The sequence below is a fragment of the Vitis riparia genome, chromosome 5 (assembly GCF_004353265.1).
Source record: "Vitis riparia cultivar Riparia Gloire de Montpellier isolate 1030 chromosome 5, EGFV_Vit.rip_1.0, whole genome shotgun sequence".
NCBI lineage: Eukaryota > Viridiplantae > Streptophyta > Magnoliopsida > Vitales > Vitaceae > Vitis > Vitis riparia.
The window spans coordinates 4077835-4089375 of NC_048435.1; the positions used below are offsets into that span (position 1 = coordinate 4077835).

General features: G+C 36.7%; 1 protein-coding gene across 1 annotated transcript; it reads left to right on the plus strand.

Moving 5' to 3' along the window:
* The first annotated feature begins 1143 nt into the window (after positions 1 to 1143).
* On the plus strand, positions 1144 to 4047 carry LOC117914405 (heavy metal-associated isoprenylated plant protein 33). The gene is made up of 3 exons (XM_034829749.1): positions 1144 to 1626; positions 1860 to 1935; positions 2105 to 4047. The coding sequence occupies exons 1-3, from the start codon at positions 1597 to 1599 to the stop codon at positions 3508 to 3510; spliced, it is 1512 nt and encodes a 503-aa protein (XP_034685640.1). The 5' UTR covers positions 1144 to 1596; the 3' UTR covers positions 3511 to 4047.
* The last annotated feature ends 7494 nt before the right edge of the window (positions 4048 to 11541 follow it).

Below are 11541 nucleotides of genomic sequence, written 5' to 3' on the forward strand. Positions count from 1 at the left end.
CTTGAGCCACAAGACAAGTTTTTCATTTCAAATGCATCCATATTATAATTAAATGAAGTAAAAGTCGAAATAGTGTATTGTGTAATTCTCCCCTCTGAGCCTCATTGTTTTGTAGATTTTATTTTTAGGCATTTCTTTTTTTTAAATATATAGTTATGAGACTTCAATCACTATGCAAACAAGTGTATTCACACTTTCACTGCATACTTTGATAACATAGACTACTTGAGAATGAAACTTGAGTCTATTTAGAGGTTGAAATCAAAAGTCAAATTAGGTTTGCAAACCAAACTTAGCCTTAAACTTGAAATTATTTAGGTTTAATAGTGAGACTATAGACTTGGGATTTTGACTTTTTCAAGCTTAGAATAGTTAATTTCTATTAAAAATATGGATTTATCAACTATTAAGATCGTTAACCGATAAGAAAAATATACAATTCATTAGTATATGATTGACAAAATAATTTATAGTCGATTCAAGATAAGTTGAGAATGTTTAGTTATTATTTGATAATAACAAGGGTACCGAACAAAAATTATGAATTTACTTAAGCGTTTGACTAACTCCTAAATTATCTACTCAAATCCGACTCCAAACCCTAATTCAACTTAATCATGGTTTATTTTTTAAATAATGTTAAATTTTATTGAATTACATAAAATTAAAATAATATTTAAGTTTTTTTTTCTTTTTCTTTTTTTGAAGAGAAAAAAAAACCAAACATCAATAGAAAAGAAAAAATAATGATGCAATTGGAACCGGGTCAAATAGGATGGGAATCCAAATCCAAAGGCGGATCCATGGGAAGAGAAAAGGGGGTTTGACTAAGGGGAGGGTAAAAGGGTAATTGGGGAAGTGGAAAAAAGGAAAAGGTACAATAAATGAGAAAAATAAATGTAGGACCCAAATTTGGGGGGAAAATCTGACAAGGTTCATTCACAATTATTATCCCAAATCAACAAAATCTGGAGTGTTACCGCGTAAATTTATTGCTCGCCCACTGTGAAAGCCAAGCCAAACTGCCCTTCTTAGCCAAGCCACAATCCAGTTGGCTATCACTAATTAATTCCTATTTACACTCTCTAAAAATGGCATCATAAATAAAGGCCAAAACAGAGGGTTAAGAGGCCTTAGGAGTTCGCTGCAAACCTCCCACTCTCTCTCTCTCTCCGCCAGTGCTCTGTGGCTTTGCCCTACCCCCTGCTCTCTCACTCACTCTCTTTCTCTCTCTTTCTAACCCTGAAATAGAGGAAGCAGAAACAGCAGAGGAGTTTAATGTCTACCACCCACCGCCTCTGAACTCTCTCTCTCTCTTTCTCTCTATCTGAGAGACTGGACCTTGTTGTCTCTCTAACTTTCTCTGCTCAGAGGGCTCAGACCCCCTTTGTTTTCTCTCATTTTCTCTCTCTGTTTGCTTGGGGAAAGACCCAAAAGAGGCAACGGAGGGGAACCTTTTGTGCGGGACGCTTTATGTAATTCGTTTTCTTCAGTCTTCGGTTCTTCTTCTTCTCCTTATTCAAGTCTATCCGCGCACCACTCTTTTTATCTTTCCCATCATTGTACCCTTGTTCTTGTTTCACTCGAGTTGGAGATATGAGCAAGGAGGAGTTTTTGAAGATCCAGGTACGAAACCATTTTTCTTCCTTTTATTTATTTTCCCATTTGTTCTTATCTTCCACTACTTTGCTTCTTTCCAACTCAAGATCTCGAGTGCTCTCTCCTTTTCTGGTTTCTCTCTTTCTTCCCCTCTTAAGCATCCCCATTATTTCCTCTATGTTTGGATACTTCCCAGAAGTTTTGGGTGTTTCTTCCCTTCACTCTGAATGAGGACTCTAATTTCTTTTTTGCGCATGCAGACCTGTGTGCTGAAGGTGAACATTCACTGTGACGGGTGCAAGCACAAGGTCAAGAAAATCTTACATAAAATTGAAGGTAATTCCTTGTTTTGAGACCTTTATTTTTCAAGAGATTTTTTCTCTAAGATACAGATTTACATTTACCATTAATTCGCCCCTAGTGTGTGATTCCTTGTTTTCTTGTGTGGCCGTTTCATTTTCAGTATTCTTGGTTGATTCTTTTCGTTTCACAATTTGTCTTGTAGGGGTTTACACAACCAAAATAGATGCAGATCTGGGGAAGGTGACAGTTTCAGGAAATGTAGACGCGGCCACACTGATGAAAAAGCTGAACAAAGCTGGAAAACATGCCGAGCTCTGGGGTGCTCCGAAGGCCAACAACCAAAACCAACTGAATAACCAGTTGAAGAACTTACAACTTGATAATGGCGGCAAAGGTGGGAGCAAAAAGGGCGGAAACAACAACGGCGGCAGCCAGCCGAAAGGAGGACAGCCCAACCCACAGCAGCAGCTTCAGCAACTCCAGCAGCAGATGAAAGGCTTCCAAGATCTGAAGCTGCCCCACTTCAAGGACCTGAAAATGCCCTTCAAGGACCCGGGTCAGGCTCCCAAATCCGTCAAGTTCAGCTTGCCTGAGGATGATGGTATGAGTGAGGATGAATTTGAAGACGAGTTCGATGATGAGGATTTTGAAGATGATGAGTTTGACGATGAGTTGGACGGTATTCCCCATCAGCTTCCCAACAAAATGAAACCGAATGCGGTTAATGGGCAGGGGACTCAGATTCCCAACCTCATGATGTTGAATGGTATGATGAACGCCCAGCAGATGATGAATGCCCAGGCCATGATGAATGACAAGAAGGCTGGTGGTAATGTTGGGAATGGTAAGAAAGGTGGCGGTGGCGGTGCTGTGCCAATTCAGATAAATGGCAATGATGGGAAAAATGGTGGAAAGAAAGGCGGTGGCGGAGGTAATAGTAACGGAGGGAATCAAAATCAAGGTGGTGGCGGCGGCGGTGGTAAGAATGGTGGCAAAAATGGCGGTGGGGCGCCATCGGAGGGTAAAAATGGTAACAACGCTGGCGGTGGGAACAATAAGAACGGTAATAATGGCGGCGGTGGTAACGGTAACGGTGGTAAGAAAGGCGGAGCCGCGAATGATGTTCATGCCATGAACAACATGCCCAATGCGATGCATAACATGGCTGCCATTCGGGGCCTTGGCGGAGGGAATATGGGCCAGATGCCCATGGGCCCCATGGGGAACATGCCCATGGGCCAGATGGGCAACATGTCCATGGCCCAAATGGGTAATAACATGCCTGCAGTGCAGGGCCTACCAGCCGGCGCCATAAACGCCGGTGGTGCCGGCGGCGGCGCCCCCCCTGGTTACGGCGGCGGCGTCCCCCCTGGTTACTTCCAAGGAGCCGGCCCGGAGGTGATGGCTGGAAACCCCTACTACCAGCAGCAACTGGCTGCTGCCATGATGATGAACCAGCAACGCGCACAGGGCAACGAGCGGTTCCAGCCCATGATGTATGCTCGCCCCCCTCCTGCAGTCAATTACTTTCCCCCATACCCACCTCAGCCCGACCCCTACACCCATTTCTTCAGTGACGAGAACACCTCGAGCTGCAATGTCATGTGAAATCCCTGGATTTCCCCTGCTCCGACATGTTTTGTTTAGGTCACAGCGGGTGGCGGTGGCAGCTGCCCAGTTACAGCAAAAGGAACTCCCGTCTCATGCCGTGCACACATTCTGGAGATGGGTTCATTTTTAGTTGAATTATCTTCTCTTTTTCCTTTCTTTTTCCTTTTTTTTTTTTTAATCCCTTGATTTTCCTTCTCATCCTGAGTTGAATTAGGGTTTTAATTATGAATAGGGGGAGTATTTATAGATAATATATTAAAGTTTTAGAGGAGTCTGAGATGTAAGTGGAGACGGACGGTGGTGGGGCTTTCTCATGGGGAGATGTTTATATGGTGTTTATATGTTGAAAACAAAAATAAGATGGAAAAGGAGAAATGGGAATTTAAAACAAAAGCCCATCTCTCTGCCCGTTTCTCTCCCAAGTAGTCCCCAACACTCTTTACTTGCTATTCTTCTCTCCTTTCTCTTTCACAACCGCGTGTATGTTATGATTGGGAATGGTGTGTGTGATGCCAAAACTGTGGGTTCACGCAATGAATTGAGTTATTGGATGGGGGGTTGGACCCACCACCGCCTTGTTGTATTGAGAAAGCAGCATAGCCCGCCATGTTGGTGGGTTGTATTATTTGGTGTTGGGGCTGGGTTCCTAGCCAAAATATATCAGGAGAGGAACCGGAGAACGTGTTGACAAGGACCAGCTAACTACTTTATTTCGAAAATCTAACGGCGTTGACACTTTGACACGAATTTTGGTAAGCGACTAGTCTAATCAATGGAAAGGGCGGACCGAGGAGCCATCATCAAGTGAGAGTGTGAGAGAGAGGGAGAGAACTGAGAAAAGTGTGGGGGATTCACTCCATCTATAATGGATCATCATCATGATAATTGCCTCATCAAGCTCCATCCATCTGTCTAATCAGGACAGTGATGGTTGAGGGTCCCTGTACTTTTCCTAAAAGTACTCGTCTGTTTTCTTTTCTCACAATGTATATTCGTTTGTGAGAAGCATTGGATCCTATCTCCGTAGTTGGGATGATACGAAATAATATGCTTTAACCGCATCGTGAGCCCCATGGGCATTAAACAGACAAGTAGTAGTAAGGCTTATGTATTTGCTTACGACAACTTTGTGTTTCTTTCAGAACACGGGTATGCACGGGGGCTGTGGCCTGACCCAACAATTAATGGAGGCCTCAGCTCGAGATCCTAAAACTTGGAAGCTGTTTGGACTACAACTTCATCCTCTCCCAAACACTCCCAATCCTAATCTCGCCAGGCCATGCATGGGGGACACGTGGAGACTGAGGGGGAGGGAGCGTGGGGTTTGAAGGTTAGGTGTGGAATCACGTGGAGGGTGCATGGGGATGAGAGAGGAAGTTGTGGGGGTCGTTTGGACGGAAGCGAGAGGGTGCAGGGGCCCTCACATTCACCATCACACCCATGTATCTCATGTTGTCACAGAATTTTCCACTCCTTGGTTATGAAAATCGCATAAATCCAAGCCCATTTTGGGGGAGAAGGACGAGATTGGTTTGAGCTTTTAAGAGGGCGGGGGAGGTGGGTACTGTGGACTGGCAAGGTCGCTCAAATTCAATCATGACCAACACGACACACTCTGCTCCTTCTCACTTTTTCTTTCTTTTCGCCTTCTGCATAGTATTTTTTAAACCAAAAAAAATTATTTAGACTGAGATTGACATTCTGAACATCATTACAAGTAGTTGAATTTTATCTCTAATACATAGGGTTTTAATCAAGTGTAATAAAAAGATACAAAGAGGGGCATTTAAGTAAAATAGCCCCGAATAATGGGTACAAACAGAGTCTGGTAGCCGAGATGAGTTAAGGACCCAATGGGCAAGGTTGTTGAGTCTCATCAGCAGAATGGTCCATTCTCACCGGGCCCCGCAACTCCCCTCAAATTGTCGCACAAAGGACAAGCTCCTTTTCCTATTTACCAAAACGCCACTGACGGACCCAGCAAACGGCGATTAATCCCATAATTACTCCTCAATTAAAAGGCGTTCAACGTAATTATGTTTAATTAAAATCATCATTGTTCCGTACCATTCAAACTTTGAATAAATCCACCGGCAACCATCGAACGGCGGAAATGTCTCCATTCTCTCTAATTTATTTTTTGTTGTCTTCACTATTCACAGCTCATACACATCCGTACTCATGCCTGTGACTGCCCTAAATTACAAAATTATCCTTAGTAGACCAAACTAATGCCCAAATTTGTACTTGCATGAGATCATAAAGTCCAAGAACATCATGATTTATGGGGCACTTTGTTACACCTTTATCGACCATTACCATAAATTAATTTTTATGTCATAAACTATAGGGTAATTTAAGTTTAAAATTATGATAATAAGACTATAACTATAGGTTATAAAATTAAATTCTATGAGCCCCTCCTCATTCATGATGGGGGTCCCTCAATTTTGGTGCAAAGTTTTATTAGGGTTTTTAGGGCACATATCCCACCACCATCCACATAAGGCCCAAATCCAAGATTTGAAGTCCCAAAAGGTCTTGTTGTTTTTCCCCTTGAAGACACCTTTAGATGTAAATATTGTAGGGTGGAATCTTATTATAAGGACTATGGAAGTGAAAGAAGATGGCTAGACACGAAGATGATGATACTCCCAATCTAAGTGGGACAAACGCACCCAAAAAAATATTGGAGCACGAAGTTATTGGTTCAAGTGTGTGTATTCTAACTGTTGACAAGCTCGAAACTCTAATCATCAAAAGTAACCAAAATTTCCCTTGGATTAGCCCTAGTGGATGTTCCACCATCCATCCACTTACTAGGGACCAAATAAACTCATATTTTACTTTGATTTTCTTTGCTTCACTTGTCCTTTCAAAGGTGAGTGATAAAAATAGTCTCAACCACTACATTAGTACAAGCACCCAATGTCCCCTTGCACCAAGGACTTGACCTAATTTGTGCTCAAGCATCAATGGTTTCGAATTTCTATCCCTTTTTCTTTTTATTTTTAGATCACAATATCATTTTAGTTCAAAGGTTTTATGATGGTTTTAGCCTAGTTTTTAGTTACACCAACATTTCATTCTTAGAATTATGGATAAAAAAACATTGATTGATATGGCCTACTTCCGTATATTAAATCACTTAATATTGGGATCCTTACGATATGGTTGTTAAGATTTTGAATGCCTTTTTATAATATTTATAAATTTTATTAAATAAATAAATAATAATCATCTTTAAATTCAAGCTTTATAATATTTTTTAAAAAATTTTGACCTTTAAATTATAAATTTAATATCATAAATATTGAGTAGCATGATATGCATATCGAACCTAAATTCTATAAGATTAAATTTTTAGAAAAATTGATAATTCAACATAACATCAAAACTTGATTTGACATTAGGTCTCGGGTTTTGCCTCCTTTTCATAATTTGCATTTCCTTTTTCTATTTGAAGCTAATTTTCAATTATCATCTTATGATAAGTTAATAAAATTAGGAAAATTAATTTTTTATTACAAAAATCTATCTCAAAAGACTATTTTGAGCTGCAGTGAGTAACCCTAGAAATACTTTATAACACCTTGAAAGCCCTTTACCATGCAATTAAACACTTTATAAAAAAAAATGTATGTATGAGGAAAAAGCTCGAAGTAGTTAAAAAAAAGAGATGCAAAAAGGTCAAAATTTGGATAGAAGGCTTTAAGACCTGAACACACAAACTGGAGATAACCCCACTTGAAAAAAAGCACCATAATGTCCAAAAACAAACTGTGCAGGGCGTTGAAAGGGCCTACCACAATGGGGTTGGGTAATTTAGGGTAGGCCATGTCCATGAAAGTTGATCACACAGGGAGACTTAAAGTCACTTACATGCATATTTGATATTTGATGATGATGATGATGATTCATTGGGTGGAGTGAAACTTGAGTCCTAAGCATTTGAATTCTTCACCTGGCTTTTCAAATCATAGACATGAATAAATAATATCATGAAAGTGAATGATCTTCAATTATTGCGTCAAATACATTACACATGTCATACAAAAGCGTGAATTTAAAAAAGTTGATTTGATGTTCTACAAGCTAAACCATACTGATTTGTCGCGCATATCTTGGAATTAACCAATTGTGGTACAAAAACAAACGTGGTATTATTTTATTTTCATCCACTTATCCTCCAAAATCGTATCAGGATAATGGCAGCAACCCTGGGCTATATAGCTGAGACTCACGTAGAGGACCCATTTCTTTGTTGGGTGATGAATCCAAAATGGAGTGGGAGAGGGCACGAGGCCACACACTACTTCACTTTGTGCTACACAAGATCTGCATCACATGGCAGATATATAGCTGGAATTTTGACCCCATGAAGAGCCCTTTTCTCCCCATGACTTGACATTTTTGGTGCACGTCCACGTTTACTATTCGTTTGAAAATCGAAAGCGAAACTTTAAAAAGTGGAGCCTGCACCATTCTCTACGCATGAAAGGCCTAGGGGACCTTTTGTCAAACACTTGCTGCTCATTTGTTTTCTTTTGGATTCAAATTCAACCCACCCTCAAATTCTATGAAAATGCCAGGCTTTTGCATCGTTTATATGATTTTTGAAGTGGGTATTGTGTTTGAATATGAGGGTTTTTCTTCTTTTTTTACATATATTATTATTTTGTTATGGATTAGGAGAGGACCGAATAGAAGGTGATGTGCAATTGAGTTGATGATGGGAATTATTTATATCATATGTTTAAAATACATTACCTGAAAGGTTAAAGTCAAAATATGGCATCACTGCATGTGATTTTATAATAGCAACAACTCAAGAACTGAGAAATTAGGCAAGAAGCCGCAATCCCATAACAGGGTATTGGCAGACAACAAAGCAACAAGCCAAAAGCAATACGAAAACTCCGAGTTACTCCTCAATTCGATAAAGTCCAACCAGCCAGGGTGGGTCTACGGTTTAAAGCTTGGAGCCCATTCCATGTCTCCACAAACTGATATGAAGACTACACAGCGTGGCATACAAACACTGAATTATTTATCTTAGATTCTTCTTATACACTCACACACGCTCTAGTCTTAGCTTGAAAAGACAAAGAAAAATGACAATATAACTACAGATTAATTGAACAAACTGAAGCATGAACTTTGAAGATGGGCTGTCATATCTCGTGCAGATCCCCCATTGCCATCCCTACACACGATATGGGTTAAAACTCAGAAGACCCTTGTTGTCTGCTGTGTCTATGCCAAGAAGAAATTCAAAAAAAATAAAAATAAAAATTGAAATCTTGGGTGTTGAAGGGGACGAAGGAAAGGGACAGAGGGGCATCATGATATTGAGTGCCTTTGTCTGAAGCGTTTGGCATCAGTCACCTGGAAGAATGGAGAGGTGTTCGGGGGAGACACCAGATACGATAGTAGTGTGTCTTTGACTGTGGCTTAATAAAATGAGTAGTTAGGCAAAAGACAATGGGCAGCTACGAATGGAGAGGAAGATTATTAATAAATATAATATAAATAGAAGAAAAATAGAAAGACAGATAGGACTAGTGCTACAGAGAATGATTGCTTTCGAGTTGTCTGAAACTTTGATTAAGTTCAAAGAAATATCAAAAAGCTGTGGATTATAAGCTGTTCATTTGATGACTTTTCAGTTATGTATGTTCATTCACGTGGGTCTTGGATTTTGGGAGATGCCTAATGCCTTGTTACAATCATTACTTTGTTAAAAGATACTGACCCTGTGACCATCTTCCCCAAGTTTGGAATCACCATTAACACTACACTTCTTTAGTTTAATCAAAATAAAGGAAGAGACCATTTCCTCCTCCAAACCCAAAACAAAAATATTATCATTGGTTAACGGGACTTGGATTTTGGGAAGTTAGGAGAAAAGTGTGAAGGTTTTCAAAAGTTGAGAGGTGGAAAAGGAAAAGAAAACAATATAAGCTAAGAAGAGAAATAACGAAGAAATAAAGGGAAAAGCCTCTTTTAGTATTCCTATTTGAAAATGCATGTAAAATGTAATTCATTACTATCTTTTAGGCTATATTTGTTAAGAAGAAAATTTAAAAGAAAATATAAGAGAGGAAATAAAAATAAATAATATATTCAAAATCAATAAATTATTTTTATTTATTATATAAAAATTATATAAATTTAAAATGTATAAATTTTCAACTAATTATAATTATATTTAATTTTTTATATATTTTTCACCATAAAAACAAATATATAAAAATTATTTTTAATTTTTTTTTCTTAATACTTTCTGAGTTTTAACTTAAAAACACATGAAATATAAATTATTTTTAAATGTTGGTATTTAATATTTTTTTTCAAACTTCTACTACAAAACACACTTTTTGTTGAAATAAAATAGAAGGTGAGCTCAAGCTCTAAATATATATATATATATATATATATATATATATAAATTATTAAGACTTTTAAAATTGGAAGGTCACGTGGACATGTGAGGCCCACGTGATAACATGGACTTACATTATGAATATTCAATACTTCCATAATATATTAATATCATCTTGGATAATGTAGAATAAATAAAGGTGATTTAAATAATTTGATTATCAATGTATATATGATTTAATTATTGAAAATTTTGATTTTAAAAATATTGGCTTCAATTTTATTTCAAAGAAATTATAATTATTTGAAAGAAAATTTAATTTTCTTGATACAAAATGATTACAAGAAAAAAGATTAAGACAAAAAAATATTATAATAAATATTAATCCTAATTATTTAGAGGGTATCATTTTATCGACATTTTATATAAGATTTTGACTTTTTAGTTGACATTCAGATTGTTTATTTATGAATAAGAGAATATTCATTAGATCTTAATTTATATCAGACAAGACGATTACATTAAAAGTAAGCAATCTAGAAATCTTTTGACGTAATTTTTTCTTTTTGTATTTTGGATCATAAATGCACTTCATTACCTAGTAATTAATTAGATCTATTGAAAGGATAAAAAAATTTCTAGTAGTTGGAAAATATTTCTAGAGATTTAAATGTCCATGAAAAGTGACTTAATTGGAAAATGAAATCTTGGAAAAGGGTGTAGGAATATTAAATATCACAAAAATAGTTGTCTTGATGTCGGCATTCTCAACCAGATGGAGACAAGCATAATGGGTGTCTCTGAAAGCAACCACTCCATCATGGAATAAACAAAAAAATGAAAGGGGACGAGAGAGCTAAGTTTCTTCATTCATAATAATTAGGAGCCACCTTGCTCAATCCAGTTCTCACTTGGAATTTTGTGAAAATTATTTTTAAGCTTAATAAGAGTTTTTATATATGTTTAGCTTATTTTATCAAAAAAGAAAAAAAAAAATAATTTATTGATAAATCAATTTAATAATTTAAAATGACTTAATAACTTAATTTAAGTCATTAAATATATTTTTAGTAAAATGACTTAATGGTAAGACTTAAAGTTAAAAATAATTAATTTATTTTTAAATTCATATTTTTTTCTCATTTATGTTGGTCACTTCCACGATCTCTTTTATTACTTCACAATCTTCACTGTTAATTCAACTTTTCTATTATAATTATAATTTATAAGGATAAATATGTTAATTTGATTATTTAAATAAGTTTTAAGTTAATTTTAATAAATAATTTTAATATTTATATAAATAATTAAAGTAATAATTTTGAAATCAACAACTTAAATATAATTTAATTTAAAGTTAATTTAAGTTATGAAATAATAAGGATTAAATTTTACTCGACATTTTCTTAAAAAAGAACTTAATATGGAAAATAAAAATAAATAAATTTTCATGGAAATTCTATTTTGATTTATATAAAAAATTCTCTCATGTTAAAATTTTTTTATAATGTAATATCATTCTTAAAAAATTTTGACTTCGACTTCAACTTTAATTTTGGATTAAAACTAAAAATAGAAGTTGGCAAACTGTTCCAAAACATGGGCTTTTTGGCCCAAACCAAACTTGCAGGCCTTGCCATCTA

Bases quoted from the DNA above. Each gene is read 5' to 3' on its own strand.
- LOC117914405 (XM_034829749.1), top strand. From the start codon at position 1,597: ATGAGCAAGGAGGAGTTTTTGAAGATCCAG. The intron at 1,627-1,859 runs GTACGAAACCAT...TTGCGCATGCAG, and splicing joins AGGAGTTTTTGAAGATCCAG to ACCTGTGTGCTGAAGGTGAA. The intron at 1,936-2,104 runs GTAATTCCTTGT...TTTGTCTTGTAG, and splicing joins AATCTTACATAAAATTGAAG to GGGTTTACACAACCAAAATA.